General features: G+C 53.4%; 1 protein-coding gene across 1 annotated transcript in view; it reads right to left on the bottom strand.

The window, feature by feature from the left end:
- Positions 1–2,515: 2,515 nt before the first annotated feature.
- TTC7A (tetratricopeptide repeat domain 7A) overlaps positions 2,516–22,148 on the bottom strand; it is a 101,097-nt gene continuing 81,464 nt past the window's right edge. The window contains exons 18-20 of the mRNA XM_080913916.1: positions 21,868–22,002; positions 14,867–15,069; positions 2,516–4,287 (exon numbers count right to left, since the gene is read on the bottom strand). Coding sequence (XP_080770042.1) covers positions 4,066–4,287; positions 14,867–15,069; positions 21,868–22,002 — 560 coding nt within the window. The 3' untranslated portion in view covers positions 2,516–4,065. The remainder of the gene's footprint in view (positions 4,288–14,866; positions 15,070–21,867; positions 22,003–22,148) is intronic.

The following is a 22,148-nucleotide window of genomic DNA, read 5'->3' as shown; positions in this document are numbered from 1 at the left end:
AAGGCTGTGGACTACCAAAGGGGCCATCAGCAGTTGACCGGGAGCCCAGTGTCATGTGCATGGCCCAGTGCTGGCACAGATACGTTAAGGCATGTCAGTGTGACTTTCATCCCAAGGGAAGACACAGGAGAGAGGCTCCCATCAATGACAAAGAGGAAGGTGGCTGTGTCCTTCTGTCTGCCCCTCCGGAGGGATTCATCCTGTACCATTAAACAGAAGGAAGGACCGGCCCGTGGAGCATCTCCAAAGGGACTGAATTCTTGTTACATAGGCTGCTATATTTTGTGTCCTGAGACCTAAGGCTTTTGTCATAACTGACTGGGTCAAAGTAATGCACATCCCCAAGGAAGGCAGTCTATAGGATGCCAAGTGATCCATGCAAGTGGGCTCAAGTGGACCTTCCTGCTCAAGAACCAATCGCTCTTTTACTTTGTAGAGAACAGGCAGAGAGGTTAAGCAACTTGCTCGAGGCCATAGAACCTCCGATGAAATTCTTTACAATTAAAGACAGATTCAGAGGATCCGGCAGACAGCAGGGACTTTGCAGGCACCTCCCTAGGCTCCCAGAATCCTTGGCTCAGCACTGTGGGGCTGCTCAGCGGGAGGAAGTTAGCAGGTGGAGTGGACAAATGGGAGGCCTGTTTAATGTGAGGCTTCCGAGGCCAAGAAAGATTTGCATGTTGATATTTGAGCAGCAGGCCAGGGAACTTGTTCAACAGTGAGCTCAGTACCCCACAAAAAAAAGTTGGAATACTGGCAACTGAAATTCCATTCATATTCGTGTCTGCCGATTAACACTGTTACTTCATATGTGTGTGTGTGTGTGTGTGTGTGTGTGTGTGCGCGCGTGAGCGTACATACGTGTTGTGTATGCTTCTGATAATGGTGTGTGGGTTAGAGGGTCATCGTGAGGGAACACAAAGCAGCCCCAAGCCTTGTCCCCAGACTTAAGCCCTTATACAGGCACAGTGGGGTTCAGAACGAAGCTGGCTTTCTTGTTCTGCAATGAGGGCTTGTGAACAGTCTGTGGACTGGAACAGGGTGGGGTTGAGTGGAAATACCAGGATTCATGGAGTCTCCACTGCTGGACCCTACAACATTTGACAACACTTGACTAGTTGCAGGTCTGCTGAACCGGAGACCGAGTCTCTCCCAGTCGGGCAGACACCGTCATTGTGTCTGGTGTGCCTCTGACAGTCTTAAAGGGAGAACATTGAGGGCCTAGGTGTGTAACAACAGGAAAGCAACGGTCAGTTACTAGAATGTGTGTGCTGCCTGAGGAAGAGGTGACAGCTAAGGAAGCTGCCCGGGAGCTAGGTAGAGCAGTGCATGTCTAATCCCAGCACTTGGGAGAGACAGACAAGTGGACGGAGAATCCAAGGCCATCCTTGGCTACATCCTGATTTCAAGGCCTGGGGTGGGGGTGGGGTGTCCCATGAAATCCTGCTTTGCAAATAAGTGGAGGAGGGCTAGGGATGTAGTTCAGTGGTAAAAGGCACAGTCTCACTATTCTTAGGGCCCTGGGTTCAATGTGCATCCCCACTTCTTCTGAAGGAACAAACCAACCAACCAAACGGTTGGGCTCCCCACAAAGCTCCTAGTCTCCCAATGTCAGGTCACATGGGTAAAGGTAGAGAACAGCAGAGGGCTCTGGAGGAGACCAGCTCTAAATGCTGGGGGAAGTCACAGAATGGCTGTCCTCAAAGTGTGGGGGCTGCCACTCTGGGAGTGTAGGAGTCAATCCCTTGGGGGGGGGGTTCACTGACATAATAGAGCTTCTGTTAACTTACATCAATTTTTGAAAAGATTTGGTTCAAGGTCTGTATAATTATACGATCATAATTGCTAACCTACAATCACCTCAGTGCACTGCTATGGGCTTCTTAGCACAGGCCCACCTGGCCGTGGTCCAGTCATCCCACTGTGGCCTAAGCCATGGACACCACAAAGTCACACCAAGCAACAGATCTCACGTGGGAGAATTATGGGGGAGCAGAACACAGAGGCTGCCTCTGGGTGAGGGTGGAGGGAAGAGAGCAAAGGGAGGGGGAGGGGCTGACCTTTCATAAGGGGTCACGCACAGGGGGAGGAATATGTCTTATCTCGGCAGCTAGTGATGACTTGTCCTGTTGTCACTGGGTCTCTGGGGCAGACAGTGGAGATGTCTGACTGCTAACACCCCCAGTCCTCAAGGTTTGCTAGTGAGCAGGCTTATTTGAAAGACAGGCCATAGGCCAGGCCCAGCTCTTGGAGCAGGCCCAGAATCCTCTGCCTCCTCTGAGAACCTCCAGTCTCACTGCTCCCCCGATAGAACTCTACCTTCTCGGAGGCTCTTTCTTCCTCACTCTTCTCCCACTCTTCCTCAGCCCTCGCAGGTTCCTGCCTCCCGGTTTCTCCTCTGACATGATCTCTCCTCCAGGACCTGGGTCACCGCTCTATGCTGAGCACCAAGTAAATGAGCACACTTTTCAGACAGTCCTGTTTCCCCTTCACGGGTCTTTTATTCAATTTCCAAAGTCACTGTCAAGTATTGGGCCTGTCTCCCATGGCCTCCAAAGAGGAAATGCATCTGCTGTCTTTCTTTCTCACTGCCAAGACTGACCACCAAGGTATATGGATAGTATCTGCTTTTTTTCTTTTTAAACTCTAACAGAATTCCATAAAAATATAGATCTCCAGCATATCTATATTTATATACACATATACACATAGAGACCCTTCAACAAAGGGCAGGGTAAGTCAGTAAGTACACCATGGAGCCAGGCTCCAATGGCTTTCTCCTTCCAAGGAGGCTGTGGTCGGCCATGGTAAACCTGAGCAGCTCTCAACCCCTTTTTACACATTCTAACTCAAGAACAAGGTGGACCTGGAGGAGATTCCACCTAGAGAGTGGGGAAGACAGAGAGGATCTCTGCTGGGCCCTGGAGCTTGGCTTCCTGAGGGATACTTGGTTGATGAGCCAGGGAGGGACATCCGCCCAGCGTCCTGACAAACAGAGCGCATGGGCACAGAAAGATGAGGTTCTTCTTCCATGTCTGCCAAGCACGGCTTCTGTGGCAATCTGGGTGGGGGGAGGGGCGGCACAATAGGCCAAGCTGGGGCTTTGGGTCACTCAGCAGAGCCTAAGGTGAAAACTGGGCAGTGGGTGATCAGGTGTACTGGGCTGAGGCCTATACACAGTCACTTGGATGTCACTCACCAAGTGGACAGGGCCTGCACGGTAGGAAAGCCTGAGGGACTGTGTTTCAAGGCACCAGAAACGGCTGGGTCAGAACCCTGTCCCGTATTCTAAGGCCCATCCTAGAGGCCACTGGCAGAGGGCCCACACAGTGGCTGGGACGTCTCTAGGGAGATGACAGTGAATGAAAATGGAACCCGGACGAACTGTGTGCAGAGGCCTGACACGATCCCCAAAGGCACTTGGTGGTACGGAGAAAGCAGGTGTAGCCCCTGGAAACTTCTCCATAAAGGAAACATCAACAGCTAATTCCGTCTGACAGGAGCCCAGGAGCCCACTGTCCTCCCTGTGTCTGGGACCCCAAGCTGTGCCCGTCCTGGGCAAGGCTTCAAGCTTGCACTGCCCTGAGATTGGTTGGGGGAAATGTATCCAGGTTCTCTCCAGCATCCCTGCTCACAGCTCTGCGAAGTCGCTTAGATCCAAGCCAGTTTGTCTCCCGAGGCACCAAGAAAGGCATCCAGAAAAGTCTGGCCAGCCAGAGGATGGCTGACAAGCAAGTTCATCTCTATAGTACACAAACTCAAGATTGGTTCACCCCAAAGCAGGAAATCCAGGGGGCCTGGATGGGGCTTGGCTCCAAGACACACCTTTTATCTAAAAGGCCCTCAGCAACAGTCAGCTTCCAGGAAAGGAAGGCATTTGCTTTCGATGCAAATCTTTTCCTCCTGGCTTCAGATGGGAGCTCAGGGCCAGCTGGGCCTGCAGGGTGTGGAGTGTGGGGGAGAAGTGGTACTGAGGCCCGCGGGAGTGTTCCCTGAGGCCCCACATCTGGATGCATGCCCTTCCCTGCCCCCGGCCTGTGGGCAGCCCGCGGCTGCTGCAGAGGCTCACAGTTCTCTGGCAATGATGGAGAAGGGAAGCACAGGGCTGCTGGCTTCCAGCTCCAAGGCGGTGAGGAAACAGTCAACTGCAGCTTCGTTCTGGCCTTGGTCCTGCAGCACCTCCCCCAGGCCCTGCCATGCGTCATGGTAGGTGCTCTGCCTTTCCACGGCATCCCGCAACACCTTCTGGGCCAGGCTTTTGTGGCCCAGCTGACTCAGCATCAGACCCTAGAAGTGAAGCAAAGGACAAGGTTTTAGGCCACAGGGGCAGGAGGAGCTTAGCAACCAGGATGCGAGCAGCAGTAGCTTCCTCTGGACACCAGGCCTGGCTGGGCCACAGACAAACGACCCTGCCCTGTGCTCATGCAAAACCTATCTGTCCCAGCCCAAGTCCACTTTAACCCCGTAGGAGCTAGGTTCCTCTTCTCTTCAAAAGACGGGCCTTCAAGTCTAGACCTGACTTTGAACGGCCCCGTATGGGGAATTCTGAGCCCTCTGTTCACTCTTCATCAAATGGAAGAAAAAAAATAACGCATTTTATCAGGGCATGACCATCTAAGCCGGGTAGCAGCAATGCGTCAGTGGATGCAAAGCGGTTTAAGACCGCTCCAGCCGGAAGCATGCTCCCTGCAGCGGGGAGCTGCCCCTCGCTCCAGCGGGCAATGAGAGCAAGAAGGCTATCTAGTTATGTGACAAAGAGGGGGCTTCTCTGCCTGCCCCAGCAGCCTGTCTTCCGGGGGACTGCTGGGTCCTGAGACCAAGCACCCAGCAGAACCAATCCTGGCAGGTGGAGACCCAGGAAGGCGAGGGCCAGGGTGCAGAGCAGTTGCTGAGAGACTGAGTCAGAAGAGGCTCAGGGATCAAGGACCCTGGATGCCCCAGGTCAGGAGGCGGGAAGTATGGCAGCTTAGCTCAAAGGACAGTTTCAGGAGAACTGGAGGTGCCAGGAATTGTCACAAAGGGGGTGGGAAGTGAGACCGGCAGCCTTGAGTATCCCCTTCCTCCACACCGGGGACAAGGGAAGGCTTCAGGTCCCAGAAAGGCTGCTCTGTACCATTCTACTGACTTGTCACTTCTCAGCATCCCAAGAGCGCAGGTAAATCTTTAACTCTGACTTCCTGGGTAGACAGGGCACCAGGGTGGGGGCAGGGAGCTGTCTTTGTGCTTGAAGCCCCCTCTCCGCAGCCCGCCCACTGATGGCCATGTACATTTTTAGCTGGATTATTTTCCTCCTCCCCAAACTCCCTAGAGTTAGGCCCTTGGTTGCTATGGAGACGCACCAGGAAAGATGTACATGGCTGACTTCATAAAAACTAAGAGCGCTTGGAACATGACCAATTAGGCACGAAAGATGGTGCTGCGGAGCACTGCGAAGAAAAGGCTCTGTCTCTAGAGGTGCTGGCTGGAGGTCCTGGGGCCAGAAAGCAGGAACAACGACTTCTAGAGTAGCACCCTCCTGTGACCCTAAGTATAGACACGCCTCGAGGAGCTGAGGCTGGAGAACAGCAGGTGGGGGCAGGGAGGAGCCTCACGCAGGGCTCGGACTAGATGCTCACAGCAGTGCTGACTCAGGGTTACCAGAACCAGGGGCAGTTCTCGTCTGTCTGGCCAGCAGTGCCCAGGCCACACAGGTCTGCTCACATGGCCAGGGCAGGGAAGGGACTAGCCGACGGCTGCCAGACACCAAAATGAAGTACCAAAAAAAGGGAGCTCTGAAGCCTTTGAAAGCGGCTCACAGGGGGTGACTGAGGCTAGAGATGGCCGGCAGGGCCCATGGAAGGGGCAGGGTAGGTCTACTTGCTTCTTTCTCTGAGATTTCTTTCTGGTGCTTCCTTCCACCAGAAGCTTTACTGGCAAGAAGAGTCTGTTGCAGGGGAGTCCAACCCCACCCCCATCTCTAGCTGAGTCTAGTGCAAACCTGTCATTCTCGTCACTTGGGAGGCCAAGGCAGGAGGATTGCAGGTCGAAGGCCTGCCTGGGCCACAGAATCCCTGGCTAGCCTGGGGAACTTAGTGAAACTATATCGAAATTAAGAGAGAGCAGGGGTGTAGCCCGGTGGTATATCACTTGCCGGCTTACATTCAATCTTAGGGTGACAGAGAAGGTCTGGGTTTTGGGAGGAGCCAGGTTCTGCAGGCTGAACGTGTGTCTCAGTAGCGGACAAAGGCCAGGACTTAGCAGCCAAAAGGTCTAGCTGGGTTGAACTCCAGCTCTGACACTGATATGTCCTGTGACCCTAGCAAACGGCCACTGGTCTCTGAGCTGATACCCTTATCTGTAAACTGGGGGGTGGGGGGAGTCCTTCCACACAGGGCTGCTGAGAATTCTAGAAGGATGGATCTGGATGTAGCCTGACACACAGCAGGCGGCTAGCAAACGGTCACCTCTCTTGGAGGAGCACAGACAGAGGTGTGGGGGCAGGGAGAGGCCAGCACTGTCCACTTCCTTAGAGGGAGGGGGATGGCGGGGTCCTCTGTGAGGAAGGCTATTTGGTAGGGCTGGCTCATGTCCCCCTGCCCCAACATGCTGACCTTAGAACCTGAAAGAAGACACCAGGCCAGGCTGGGGTCAGGCTAAGGCCTGGAGGCCCAGGGCCTGTAACAGGATCTGTGGCCACCTGCCCCTGACACCAGCCGCATTTGTGTTTGGTAGCAACCCTGTGCTGTTTGCTGCCTAACAACTGGGTGGGACCCAAGCACAGGAAGATGCAAGGTCTCACCTGCTGTCCCCAGCCTGGCGCTGTCCCCAGGGTCCATCAGCACCCTCCTGAGGCTTCACTGACTGTAAGAACAGGTCTCCAGGGAGACAGTGGGAACACAGAGCTGGTCTCCCTGCTATTCACATGTCCCTGCAGAGTCCCCCCCACCCCCCGCCTGTCCCTCATCTGCTGGGAGGGATCTAGTCCTGTGAAGAGGCCCTTAACTTCCGCCCCTTCATCTTGGTGCCATGACAGGGCTGCCCGTTCTCAGGGATTTGGTAGCCGTGTAAAAGTTATCTGTGAGCATGGAGCACTGGTTGCAAGGTTCACTTGGGCTAGAGACAGCCACTACTGGGGTTTCTGGGAGGGACAGGACAATGGTCAAAGTCTCCAGAAATCTCCATCTCTAGTCCCTCTTTCTCAGCTCTCAGAGGGGCCTCTGCCTACACTGCTCTTTCGGGGCTCCGTTCTTCCAGGAAGCCTTCCCCGAGTTCCGCAAACCTCAAGAGACGCCACCTCCACATCATATTTGGTTTCTGTGGGGCTCTTGTGGACCTTCCCTGACCTGTGCTGACACACAAGGCCACGGACACCTGGCTCTGCCTTAAGGGCTTCCTGGCTGGACTTGCTGCCTCAGGGAGCTCAGGAGGCCTACAAGGCCCACGAAGCAGGTAGTCTGAGGAGCCTGTAGTTTGCTGAGGTCTGGAGACTGAGGGTCCAGGCATTTCCTATTAGGAGTTAGTTGTCTGTTGAGCTACAGGTAGGACTGTGGCTTCAGCTGGATATGGAGAGGAAGAAAGGGCCTGGCTCGCCCTTTCTTATGTTTGCCTTTAAAACCAGCTCACCCCATTAATTCAGTGCTCCTTGGTTTCCTAGCTGGCACAACAGGAAGGGTGGGTGGGGCCTTAGGGCGCCCACCCCGGGAAGTGGCACTTAGTGCTAGGCTAGCTGTAGGCCCAGCTGAGTGCTCCTCCCCACCCCTGCCCTTAAGTATTTATAGAAGTTATTTTGGGAATTTTCTTTCTGAGCTCCAGGCACATTCCTGGGATCTGTAACAGCCTTTCCAGCTGGGAAGCTGGGAATCATCTGCGAGGCTCTGGAGACTGCAGGTCCCTGGAGGCCCTTTGAAGAGCCCGGGGCAAGGTTGGGGGAGCATTGCACTGGATGGGTCTTCTTCAGGCAAATCTGGGGAGACTGCATGCTTCTAGGCCAGTGCTGGCTCCAGATTTGCTCAGGTGTGTCACCAGCCTGGACACACTCTTCGAGTGACATGCCCATTCTAGAACACAGCTGCTAGAGTCACCGGCAAAGAGCATAAGTTCTTCCAGATCCACCTAATATGCTAGCCTGTCATCTCTTGAAGAGGCCCCTGCTGAGAAGGTACCTAGAGTCACTAGACCAGCCTTGTAGGGGTCTTCTAAGAGTACTGGCGGCTGTCTGTCCCTCCGTGTCACCAAACCTACCCCCATTCCTTTCTCTTCCTGGGTCTCTGGGAAACAGCACAATCGTGCTCCCTGATTGGCTGGGGTTATCTGTCTTCAGAGGGGTCTCTAGGGCTAAGAGGCCAAAAGCACCGGAGTTCCCATAGCAGGTTCCGTCTCCACGGCTTACAGAGGACCAGGAAGTGAAGCCTTTGCAGCCCCACCTCTGGCCGAGGCTAGCCTTGACTCACCCTCTGGAGGCTGGGTCCACCTAAGTCTCAGGGTTAGCGTATGAGGCTCATGTTTAGTGGAGAGATCATTTAAGAAATGGCCACTTAAGGAATGGGTGGCTCGTGGGACAAGGGGCTAAGGGCCGCACCCTGGGGAAACCTCTAGACACAGCCTTTCCCATTCCTGGATTCTGGGGCTCCTCAAAGCATCTGTGCACAGCTGTCAGTGTGATCTGAACCTGTGCCCAGCCAGGCGGGAAATTCTGAACACTGGCCTGTCGCCTAGCAATGCCAGAACTCTCCCCTCCCCCATCTGTGTGCCACACGGAGCATGTCTCCAGGGAGAAGTGGAAAGAAACTCAACCAAATCACTTCATCGTGGATCAAATGGTCAGGACAGTTCCACTGGAGCTTGTCTGGCAGACAGAAGCTTCAGACCATTGCTACCCTAAGTGTTCCCTTCATAGTATCTCCCTCCCCGATCCTCCCATTCTCTCTCCCCATCCTCCCCATCTCTCTCCCCATCCTCCCATCTCCCTCCACCATCCTCCCCATCTCTCTCCCCCATCCTCCCATTTCTCTCCCCGATCCTCCCCATCTCTCTCCCCATCCTCCCCTTCTCTCTACCCATCCTCCCATCTCCCTCCACCATCCTCCCCATCTCTCTCCCCATCTCTCTCCCCATCTCTCTCCCCATCCTCCCATCTCCCTCCCTATCCTCCCCATTTCTCTCCCCCATCCTCCCCATCTCTCTCTCTCATCCTCCCCTTTCTCGGCGAAGGATAGATTTCTGGCCTTCCTGCTCCCCCAGCTGCCTGCGCTTCTCAAAGCCTCCTCTGCAGCCTGGCTAATGAGCAAGCATCAAACCACATAAAACTGCTTTGTCCCCTGAGATTCAGGACACACTCAGCAGAGGCAGATGGGTCTGGTCTGTGTCAGGGGCCCTGAGGCTTGGCTGCTTTGTATGCCATTGCTGTGTGGAACATTAGAGAGTCTTCACAAATCACCGGGCACCGAGCTTCACTTCTCGCCTCTTAGGACACTCATTCTTCCTCTGTAATGTCATCAAACAGATGGTGACCAACCTGGCAGGGTTGCAGCCCAGAGTGCAGGGCCAGCAGGGCCAGCAGAGTGCCTCGCCAAAGCCTGCCACCACAGCACCGCTTCAGCTACCTGAGATCAGTGAGACAAGACTGCAAATCCCTCTCTTCCCTCTGGATCCTCTTGGGAGCAGCCACTCCTCCCTTAGCTGAGGTCAGCACCAGGATTTTGCACTATATTCACGAGGTCGCACCCACAAGCAGGGGATCCCATGTCCTTGGCCACCTTTCTCTGGGGGCCTTGCAAAGAGCCTCTGGGCTTGGTTCAGGGTCCCCACCTCCCTCTGCAAACCAAGGGCAGTTGAACATGCAGCAGGAGCTCTGCTTCAAGGAGAGAAAGGTAGACAGCTTTAGCCACTAGCCCATAAAGCTACATGACTAGTTAACCGCACTCTAACAGTAGCCCTGTGCACTTGGCATAGCCACCCCCATTTTACAGACAGGGATTCTGAACCTCTGAAAGGCAGAGGGATCTTGGCCAAGGTTAAACAGTGAAGTGGACCTCACGTGTAGGCCAGGTGGGCTGGAAAGGCACACGTAACTTCAGGTTGGCGCTCCCTGCGCCAGCTCCTACGCTGGGTTGCTAACCAGTGCTAGAAGCAGTCCCAAAGGGAATTCTGACCTCGCTGGGTCAGTCTTTCTCTTCCTCCCTGTTTCCTCAACTCCCCGCTGATCATAAACTTTCCCTGTTTGTGCCAAAGACTCCTGTCCCCTTACTGATGCAATGTGGCCCAAAACAAGTCTACCTGGCTGAAGGTGGGGCTTGAGCTTAGGCTGCTTGTTGCTGCTAGACGGTCTGTCACTATAGTGACAGAAGTACCCCACACTCTTTCTCATGGCTTTCAGTTCATCTGAACCCGAAAACACGCTTTGAAGTCACAAGGATCAAATTATTATTCCGCTTGACATAAGGGGGAAAAAACCAACCCTAGCCCATCCAGTGACACAACGCTCAAACTCTCTCATAATTTGTGGGTACTCAAGGCTGGCCCCCGCTGTCTGTCTGTCACCTCTAGAATCTAGTACCGCTTCTCAGGACTGGGATGGCTGGGTGGGGATGTTATACAGGCCTTTAGAACCAAAGTCCACCTCTCTGGCCTCAGAAACAAGTCCTATGGGACTCTGGGAGCACCTGAGGGCTCCACCCAGAGCCCAGTCCTCAGAACTGTAGGTCGGGGATGAATGTGGTTGCTGTACACTGCCTTAATGACGGGATCCATGAGGAGAGTAGCTGAAGCCAGGCTACCGAGGAGAAAGCGGGGGTAACAGTGCTGCCTTCCCACCTGTCCAGGGCACGTGGAAGAAGAGATAACCTCAGAGACTGCATACCTAGGAACTAGACTGTGAGCCAAAGCTGCTACACACAGAAGGGTTGCCCACTGTGGCTGTGGTGCCCAAGGGGAAGAGGTTCTGGGAGAACCTGCAGCTTATAATAATAAAAGAATGCATCCTTGGGAAGACAGGGCAGGCACTGCCCACAAATACCCTGCATGCCCATGAACACACACTCACGGCTGGGAGCCTCAGGAGCAGACAGAGACACATCCACATCCTTACCCTTTAGGCAAGCCAAGGGTGAGGGGAATGAGCCCATCTTGGGCTAGATTCTTCTCTAGTGCAGCTAACGGGGTGCAGAACATGTTACCCCGGATATGCCTCCCTGGTAAAAAAGGCTATTCTGAGCTAAAGGCAACTGAAAAGAAGCAGGCACAAGGAAACTCTGTCTTCTGCCTATTTGCCTAAAAGCAGTGAAACTTAAAGACCTCCTTCATCTCTGTCGAGAGACAAAGGCTGGTTACAGAAAACAAGTTCAGGTCCTTATGCGCCCCTAGGACACACAGAATTCCACTAGTGAGCCTCTGTCCCATTTGTCCTCTCAAGTCTGTGTCCCCGAAGACTCAAAGTCCTCCCCCACTGTCTCTCACCTCTCTGGACACTTGTTTTCTGTTGAAGACTGTCCGGGTGGAGTCCCAGACGGCCTGTGCAATCCACCGATTTCCCACGAACTCACTCGCTCACGACCCTTTGCTTCCTCTCTTATTCACTTGCCTTTAGTGTGGTGGGGGTGACTGACAGCAACTCAGAAATATGGAAAGGAAATGACCTTTTCTTTCATTACGCTGGGAAACTGAGTCAAGCTTCTTAGCTTCAAGAACAACCAACGCCCACCCCGTTCAGGTGCCAACACAGGAAAACCCTCCTGGAAGAGCTCTCACTGACGCGGCCGTCCTTCGCCCACTGCCTTGGCTCCTACATTCCCTTTTTTATTGGGGATGTCCAGCGCTCCTCAGAAGTTCTGGGACAGAGATGTAGGGCAAGTCTGGGGTCCCTTCCTGCCGTCCCCGAAGAGCAACAGTCCTCTATGATACTGTTAAAGACCCTACTCATGTTCTATGGGCAGGCAACATTAGGCTACCTGCTCAGATCCTTCTGACAACACAGAGTCCCAAGGACTGCAGCTCAGAGGGTCTTAGGTGGCGAAGGTCTGAGCCTGCCTGGCAGACACGCGACCACCTGCTCCTGTCATGTGATTTCCCTGCAGAAACTACAGAGTGTGGCACAGGAGACAACCTCCAGGTCTGAGGGATCACGGGTCATCTTGCTCTGGACTTGGCTGTGGGCACTGTAGAGGGCTGCTGTTGTTGTTTTTTGTGTGTGTGTGTGTGGTTTTGTTGTTGTTACTAGATTTCTGTTGTTTTTCCGGCACAGAAGCATGAAGGAGTATTGGAGGGTGGGGCTGGAATCAGGAAGGGCTTTCCCTTCACATCCAGGGAGAGCTGCACCTGCCTTAGAAAGCTTTGCAGCCTTTGGCTCCCAGCGAGCTTTCCCCTTCTGCTGTTTGCCAGCCCCACCCTGTGACTGCAGGCTCAAACCCAGCCCCCACACAGTACCCTGGGAATATCCCCACCCTCCCCTTTCCAGACCCCAGGGAGGGGGACTTCCCCATGACATCAGAGAAACTTTCCATCCTGGGCTTGTATGTGGCTGAGATCCCACAGGGAAGGACAGCTCCCCTCTGTACCTATTACCTCTACCTGAGGCATTACGGTTCAGTGGTGTCCTGTAGCTCCCATGTCTCCCTAGCAACCTGCCTCGGTAATGACTTCATGGGGACCAGCATCCACCTATCTTCTTTTCTTTGGATATTTCTCTAAGGATGTACCTATCCCAGAAGACACGAGATGATGCCCCCTCGTTCTCCACGGATGCTTTCACAGTGAGTTCTCGGTATGAATACCAAGCTGACTCAACCTCCTGGAATATTAAGAAAGATCCCAATCTTCACTCAAGCCTGGGGGGTGCTATGATTTCAATGCCTGGCGGCGAAGGGGCCCAGACGACAGTGGTCTTATGCTAGCTGGTCTCCTTTCCTACGTGGGCATTATCTCATTTGATAGAAAAACACTATAGCCTTGGGAAATTTATCATCCACTAATAAAATGGATGATAATGGAACAATGGAAGTTAACTCTTGTCCCGTGTCACTCAAGTCAACCAGAGCCTGAGCCAGGATGAGAGCTCCGATGTCCTGAGTCACAGGCCAGCAACACAAGGGAGACATTTAGATGAGGGGAACACTTGAGATCGGCATGCTAAAGCGTTCACACGTCTTTAGGAAAGTATGCGTAGTGAGTCTTCTCCAGGCCATTTGCTACTCTTTATGCTGGCAGGAACAAAGCCTGTGGAAAAGGCATAGGCTGCCCACTCAGGAGCCGACTGCCCCTCTGGCTGCTGGTGACTGAGAGTGGGCACCCCAGGAGGAGAGAAGGGACCGTTTCAGTAACATCTGCAGGGAGCTACTCTCAACAGTTATTCGGTTACCATAGAAACCCATGGTTGGAAACTGCCTCAATTTCAAGAAAATAGCTACAAACAATAATGAGCATAAATGAAAAAATGGGCCGCTGTTACTTCAAAATTGTACTTGTTACTGGGTTTGGAGGTTGGGGCTGCAGGCTCAGATCCACAAATAATGGCTGCCCAGTCCTCCTTAACAATCCCGTCTTCTAGATACAACCTCTAGTGAGGCACTAACCTGCAAATCCAATGGCTGAAACGCAGGAGGAAGGAGAAGGTGTGCCTTGTGATAAACCAGCCACTAGCTGGGTTGACCACAGGACAGGAGGGAGCCATGGAAAGGGACAGGGTGTGACATCGTGGCTTACAATTTTTTTTTTCTCCTTAGCTGGGGCTCAAAATGCACAGAGCCTAAGAAGAAACCTGGCAGCAGAAATGGGAACTGAGCAGGTTTGGTTCTGTTTTCAGGAACTAGTGGGTTACGAAGGATATAAAGATGCTTTGGTCCAGTTTCTACTGGGGTCGGGTTCCTATCCTCTCAAGTGATTCCTGAGCCTGTGCCTAACCTCCTCAAACCCAACTTGAAATCCATGGCTTCCTGTCAGAGATTAATAAGATCTCTCTGGTAACGGAGACCCCCGACCACACGGAACCCTTCCCATCCTGTGTTCTCCAGGGCCAGATGTTAGGGGTGCTACAAGAGTCATTCTCAAGATTAGGGGGTGTCAGTCTTCGGTGGTCCTTCAGGGACCACTCTATGTGTCCTAATCTCTGTTCTCTGGAAGCAGAAAGGAAAACGGGGGTGAAAGATCACATGTAGAAGAAACACCATCAGTACTTCCCTGACAATAGCATCTTTACTAAGAGATAAGCAAACTCAAGGGTCGGAGACAGGCTCGGCTGCCCATGATTACCCATGGTCAGAATGAGGGCTTCTCAGCTGCCCAACCTCCCACAGGTGAGGGCCTGTCACTGTGTCCTTGGTGCTCAAGTCCTATGTCCATGTCCTAGAACTGGGGTCTGGTGAGCCCTTTTACAACCCAGGGGCCATTCTCAGTGTACACTCATGTCAGACCTGACACGGTCACCTCTGAGAACCTTGATTCCCTTAGGCAAACCGAGCTCCCCTGGAAAGGAAGAGGCAGCCCAGTGACTGGATCTCATACAAGGTGTTTCTGGAATGGCCTAGAGTCTGGATTAGCTCCCAGGGTAAGGCTTTAACAAGTAGCCATAGAATTTTGGGATTACATCACACACAGAACTTCACAGCAACATGAAAGTCACAAAAAAAAAAAAAAAAAAAAAAGCTAACCATCCCTTCCAGATTTTTCTTTCCCCAATCAATTCAGACTCCAATGAGAGGGAAACAACTCATACCTACAAGACACATACTGACAGATGTCTCTCATAGCAGAGCTGGCAGGAAGCCACCTCCTAGAGATGCCTGGAAGTAGCATCAGCACAGCATCAGCACAGCATCAGCACAGCATCAGCCGGGTGTGCTGGAATAAAGGGTGAGGGGGATGTGAAGGGAGGTCGTGGGAGGGGAGTGTGGCTTACCAGGCTGTGCATGATGCACACACCGTCCGGGTTTACAGTAAGCGCCTCCTTGTACAGCTGCTTCGCCTCTTCAAAGCTGCCCTTCACCTGAGCCAGCCGCCCTCGCATGTAGAGCACCGAGTGAGAGGTGGGAAAGAGGACAGCAGCCTCCTGGATGCAGAAACCTGCTTCCTTGAGTTGTCTCTGCTCCATGAACAGCTCAGCTGTGAAAACAGAGGGGTGAAGTGTGAGTGGGGGGAAGTCACAGGCAGGGTGCTGTCAGTGGGCACCGTCAGTCACCACGCTGGGGATTCACACAAACTGCTTTAGTCAATGCCATAGAAACTCTGGAGAACGTACTTCCACCATCCCAGAACAGAAACCTGGAACAGGGGCTGGAGAGATGGCTCAGCGGTTAAGTGCACTGGCTGATCTCCCAGAGGTCCTGAGTTCAATTCCCAGCACCCACATGGTGGCTCACAACCATCTGGAATGGGATCCGATGCCCTCTTCTGGTGTGTCTGAGACAGCTACACTGTACTCAAATAAATAAAATAAATAAATAAATCTTTAAAAAAAGAAGAATTCACATGTATTTAAAAACAAGTCTCAAGCAGAAAAAAGAAAAGAAGAGAACCCGGAACAGCAGAGGAGCGAGTAACTGACAGGGTCAGTGTGTCAGGCTGTCTGACTTCAGACCTGGGGGGCGGGCGGTGGGGAATGGCGTGGCCCAGCGTTGAATGCTTGCTTGTGTGTCTTTGACGCGTTTCGGTGTCTGTCTGCTTCTCTGGGTAACTTTTCTGGAGGTCCCTTAGTCACATTACCCGAGGGGTTTACTAGGCCCGGGCATGATCAGGATGGAGTGGGGGTGTTTGAAACCCCAGAGGAACCAAGCCCTGGGAAGAATGGAGGGAGAACTCCGGGGACTCTCCTGAGGCCCACAAAGTGACAACCAAGAGGTAACAATGGCATGGGTAAGACCTGTACTAGGGAGGCCAACTTGGGCAAACCCCAAATTCACAAGCTATTTTGTCTCATTAGTTCTGAGAAGCAGTCTTAGAGGAAGGGTGTGTAATTAGGCTCTTCCCTCTGTTTCGTTAAGCTGAGGGGGGAGGAAGGACACCACAGAGCTGGCCTTCCCTCCCCCTCAGCTTCACTCTCAAGCTCACATATGCATGCACACTCACACACACATACACACTTGCACACACACACTCACACACTCACACATACACACACACATACACACACACATACACACACTCATACACACACTCACACACATACACACACTCATACACACACTCACACACACATACACTCACACACTCACACATACACACACTCACACATACACACACATATACTCACACATACACACACTCATACACACACTCATACACACACACACACACACACACACACACACACACACACACACACACACCTTTTGGCCAGCAGGCAGCTTCAGATTATCCCGAGATGCAGATGTATGGGAAAAGGTACAGTTTCTCCCATTTCTGGGCAGCCCACAGAACTGCGCATTTCAGCCCCACACCGGTGGCACAGGCGCTCGCCCACCACAGACACTTTTAGAAAAGCTGCTCGCTGGCCCACTCCACTCTGCCTTTCTTTCCAAGCAGCCCCCAGAGCTCGGCTGCCCCCTCCCGGAGCTGGTGCCCAGGCGGAAGTCACAGAAGGATGGTAACACAGATGGGGCGCGCGGGAGGCCAGCAGAGTCTGGCTTGTGACTCTGCCAAGAGCTTTTCCTAGCACGGGCTGAACGCTGGGGTTACACCAGTTCAGAGCATGTCTGGGGTGGGGAAGGCAACCGACATTTCCAATGGAAACTCCCAGGAAGAGGTGGACAGACCTGCTCCGCCAATCCCTTCTGCCTGTCAGGAAGGCCTTGACTGTGGTGCAGAGCAGCAGGGCTTCTTAGCAGGAATGCTACCTAACGTGCTCTGTAATCCAAGCAGCTTGCCTCATCCAAACGTTACAGAGAGCATTTGGAGCACTTTCAGCTAACCGGTGCTAAGGAGCTGGATAATCTGAGAAAGGAAACCAGAGGAACCACATTCCCATACCATGGCTAGAGAGACAGGTAGACACTCAAGGGTCCTATCCTTAGAGACAGAGAAACACCAGGGCCTCACAGGGCGGGCGGGGCTGGCCAGAGGTCGTGGATTTGGCTGAATCCCTCTCAGCTCTCCTTATTTACTGTCCTGCTGAGCTGCCTCTGGGGCCTTTGAACAGTCTGTATTCATAGCTGAGTGTACACTGGGCAACCACCGACCACGTGTCCTGTCCCGTAAGGAAAGTGAACGAGGGAAGCAGCGATGGTAACCAAGCCACTAAAACACCTGAGAGGGTAGGGAAACCACAGGCACCATTTCTGGGTGTCACAGGTACGGTGTGGGCCGGGTGGTGCCATACTGGTCAGGGAGGTTTTCCTACAGGAGTCCACAGTTAAGTAAGCAGAGAGAAGAAGGGCCAGGCTGCAGCAGGCTCTACTGTGGCGGGTCTCCAGGGGAATGGTGGGAGGCTTGGTGCAGGGTGGATGCCCACACCGCACATGCCAGCACCAGTGGTGGTGGCTCTCTGTGGACAGGAGCTCTGAGGATCCAGGGTCAGACTCACGGTGCCTAGATCTTTCTCTCTCAGCAGCCCCAGCCAGCCCTGTCATGCCTCATTAAGCTGTTTACAATTTGCTGCCCTGTCCTCCAAGTCCTCAGGAGACTGTCCGTGGTCCCTGCCTTGGGTGTGTTCACATCAACAGATTTCAATTAGAGGGAGTGCTAGGGACCCTGGGGCTTTCAGAAGCCACTCAGTAAGGAACGCTCCTTGAGAAGTGGGCCGCCCTGCTCTCTTCTGGGTCTTTGGCAGGAAGCCAGGTGACACAGCCCAAAGCCAGAGAGGCAGGTCTCCTGAGGGCTCTGGCCATGCTGTGAACAGCCCCTTACGTACAGGTCCTTGGCGAAGCCTCAAATGTGACAATGGCTACCCGGGTTCTGGAGGCTTCACTACAGCACGTTTCGGAACCTCAGTGCCCATGGGCAGGTGCCCCAGCGACTGCCTGCTGTTTTACCAAACATGGTGTTCTTAGCCAGCCAGCCAGCCAGCCAGCCAACCGCAACTGCAGCAGGAGCCTGGTGGCATGGTGCCCACCACCGCCTGGATCCTCTTCCTACAGGCCTGGCTGCCAGGCCCACCAATGCCTACACCCATGTGCTCCCTTGGCTAGAGCTGGACTAGTTAGTACTCACCACTACGAGCTTAGGCTTATCTGGGGCAGCTAGCACACCTCCGTTCTTCCCTCCTCCCCCAGCTCCTCCCTCTCTTTGCTCCCATCTCATCACCCGTCCTCCCTGCCTCCCTCTTACCCTCCTCTTCATCCTGTTTCTGGTCTTCCTTTCAGCTCCAAGGCTCTCTCTGCTCCCTCCCCTCTGTTCTCTCCACGGGGTACAAATGGAAAACATCTGCTCCCTGGAGCTTTGCAAGCTTCCCTTCTATTCTTCCTCTCAGAGACATCTGATCTAACCCTGCACCCAGTCTTGGCGGCTCAGTTAACTCTCATTTAGCGCCCACTGCCACACTCGTGTGCAACACTGAGGCTCCCACTGCCACACTCGTGTGCAACAATGAGGCTCCCATCGCCACACTCGTGTGCAACAGTGAGTGTCCTGGCCTCAGGCTGGCCTGGTGGTCTGTGCCTTCCCACGTGAGACCCTGCCAAGGCTCCAGAAAAGGGAAGCATTTAGGAAGGGCCTGGGGACAGGAGAGAAAACAACAGGGTTCTCAACCTATGGGTCACAACCCCTTTGAAAGTTGAATGATTCCTTCCACAGGTCCTGTATCAGGCATTTACATTACAAATCACAACAGCAGCAACGTTACAGTTAGTAATGAAATAACTTTATGGTTGGGGTCACCACAAAGTGAAGAGTTCTATCAAAGAGTCACAGGATTACGACGGTTGAGAGCGACTGATCTAAAAAGGAGCTCCGCTGGCTGGTCTTGACAACCACAGCGAGGCGGTTTAATCCATCTCAAAGGAGGTCCGTATGGCTTGCCACAAAGCAGGCCCTGAGGAGGTATCAGATGCTCAGAATAAGGATAGAAATGTGTGAGTAGGATAGAGAAAGGCCGGAGGTCACGTGCCCCTCCAACACTGAGTTCCAGAAAGCATGGCAGGGGTGGGGCGGGCAGGCAGGGCCCAGGACTCCACTAGTCCTGACCGTAGGGGGAGGGGAGCACGTGGAGATGCCTTCCAAGACACCGACGCCAAGAGGAACCAGCAGGGTAGGAGCCTGGCAGAGAGCCAAGGAAGACAGGCAAAGAATGAAGAGCGAAGATGGTTCAAGGGAGCTGAGGGCCACAGGAGCAGGCGGCTCTTGTGGCCTTTTCTGCTCTGTGCTCTCAGCCTGGCCCTGCCCTAAGAGGCAGGAGCCTTCTAAGACCAATTCAGACACACACCCCGGTGGCATGACTGAGCGGGGACTGCAGAGCAGGCTGGCCTCAAACACAGAGAGCCTAGGTCACTCAGGAGTCCTTGAATCTCCAGGGCCGGGGAAGTCTGTTTCCATACCCCTCTCTGTCAGAGATGATATCAAGTAGTGAGGTGTGTGTGTGCCTGTGTGTGTTTGTATGAGTGTGTGTGCATGCCTGTTTGTGCATATGTGTGCATGTGTTTGTGTGCATGTGTGTGTGCATGTGTGCATGTGTGTGTGTGCTCACGTGTTTGTGTTGCTCTCAGTGTCCCTCTTTACACTGAAGATTCTGTAATACCCATGGGTCTGGGGGCAGGATTCCCATTCTCATGGACTCACTGCCCAGGAAGCAAGATCTCTACAGCCTCTGGGCAAACTCTCCCTGAGTTCGGGAGACTTGAGGGAGAGGAAAGAGTAAGTCTGGAGAGAAGGACGTGCTTTCCCAGCCGGAGCTGTCTCACAGTGGAACTTATTGGCCAGACTGGGCTGCAATCTATCCCTAACCAAACTTAGGTGGTTAGCTCCCCCAGAAACGATGAAGGATCCTCTTCTTTCCTGTTCACGCACAGCTTCTTTCAGGATCATTACCATTGTGGAGGGGTTACTGAATGCTTAGCCTGGGTCGGATGGGACAGTTTGAGAAGGTGTGCCCATGGCGGGCTGGTCCTGGCAGCTTTTCTTCCAACAAGGACTCAGGAGATGCTGGTGAAGATGGCAGCCAGGGGACAGGACACAAAGGGGTCCCAACATGCTCACAATGAGACCTAGGACACCTTCTCTTACTCCCTTCTTGAGCATGAAAGATGTACATTGGTAAGGCACCAGAACAAGCAGGATAGTGCCAGAGCCCATTGCAGTTAGGGGCAGTCAAGTAACGAAGCCCTGGCCATGAATCACGACGTAAGGGGATGTGTGCAAACTCTAGTCCTTACAGAAAGAGGGTGCTTTCCCCTCCAGTTTATCTTGGGTCTCAGAATGTTGCAAGGGGCCACTGTGAGCCACATAGACGTGAGCAATGCCCTAGGGAGGGCAGAGCGCCTCCTACGGCTGTTGTTTCTGCGCTGTTGAGATAGGCTTCTCTCTTGTATACGACATACATCCAAGTACAAATTCAAGACACATCGGTAAAACAGGAGGCCTAGGGGTCATGGACACAGCCCTTGAAGCTGGTGCCGGCCCCAGCATGGGTGTAGTTTTCTGCCCTAGGGTGTTATGTCTCTCGGAAAGCTAGTGTGACTCCATGGCTTCCTGAGGGAACAGAAGCATCTCTGCTCTTGTGCCTGTGCGTCCTCTGATAGTCCTCTTCCAACTGTGCTCTCCCAGCTCCTCACACGGCCCAAGAAATTCTGACACGTTAATCGGGGTAACATGTGCATGATCACAATGCTGTCCTGTATGGGCTTTCCGTGAAGTCTGGGCCAGTATCGTTTTCTCCACATTTAGAATCCAGGACAGGAAAAGTGGGCGCAAGCTGCAAACTACTGTGCCCGTATGTGGAAGCATGCCGGGAGTAACCTTGGGGTCTCAGTAGTGAGCATCCCGACGCTGGCTTGCCAGGGAACTGGCCATCTGCTCTCTGCTGCTTTCTACTCTATACCCCATCCTTGGGGATTACAGCCCAGCCCTGTGAGGTCTGGGGCGAAAGTGAGACTAACTCAGAGGAAATGGGGTCCAGTCTTGGCCATTTTGGACCAAGGCAGGCGGCCTGCAGAGGTTCGGGTCTCTCATCCTCCTCTCTTCTGCCACAGACATCTTATTCTACTGGTTTTTAAAAAAAGATTTATTTATCTATTAGATATAAGTACACTGTAGCTGTCTTCATCTACATCTTGATTTTCTTTCCCCTGGAATCCACCACACCACGGGCAGTTGCCGAACACTTTCCAGCGAGCCAGTCATTTGCATGTCTGCGCCAGGCACAGTCTGTGGGTGCTTCTCAGCCTCTGGCCCACCGTGACCCCAGAGACGGCTCCAGAAGCCGTGGAATATCTATGGAACACCCACTATGTGCCCCACCAATTGCTCCCACGTGAGTCATTTCAGACTGGGGCTAGCCAATTGTCAGGCAGTACAGGACTCCAATCTGGGTGACCCAAGCCAGGGCTTCCGGAAAACGATCCCTTCAGCAGTCCTTTGCTTGTGGGAACAGTGCTGACCCCACCCTGTCCCCGTCTCATTAGCCCTCGGAATTGTTTTATCCACACCTCTCCCGACCAAGCACTCTCCCCGCTGGGCAAAGATGGAAACCTATAGCCAGGCAGATAACACAAGCAGAAACCTCAGAGACAGGGAGGTGGGTGGTTTTGTTCTTCTGAAGCATGCCTCTCAGTCTGACGATCCTGGGCACCAGGACAAGATCCCAGTGTCTGAGTTCTGACCACGCACCTTCTCTAAGGGTAGGACGAGCTTAAGGAGGAAGGAGAGTGAACGGTAGAACGATAGAACTCAAGTGTAAGCCACATCAGAAATCGCCACCCCCATGCCACACAGGTGAGCATTCTTGGGAACAACAGCTGGGCAGGGGACACTCACCAGCCTGCAGCCAGATCTGTTCCAGTGTGGTCCACAGCTGCATGGGGCCCTGCTTTAGGACTGAGGTTGTTATGGTTAGTTCCGACATGGCCTCCTCCAGCCTTGAGGCAGCAATAGATGATGCCCGTCTAGAACCTGCAGAGCAAGAGAGCACAGGTTTGAGCGGAAGTCAGGATGTCACATGCTGCAGTCAGTGTCCAGCCAGCATCCAGACAGGGCATCCAGAGCAGTGCAGGGCAGCTGCCAAAAACGAAACAACCAAACCAAAAAACCAGCTCACA

This window comes from Micromys minutus (genome assembly GCF_963924665.1).
Source record: "Micromys minutus genome assembly, chromosome: 3".
Taxonomy (NCBI): Eukaryota; Metazoa; Chordata; class Mammalia; order Rodentia; family Muridae; genus Micromys; species Micromys minutus.
Note: the sequence above shows the minus strand (reverse complement) of the source record. Positions and strands in the feature narration are given on the sequence as shown.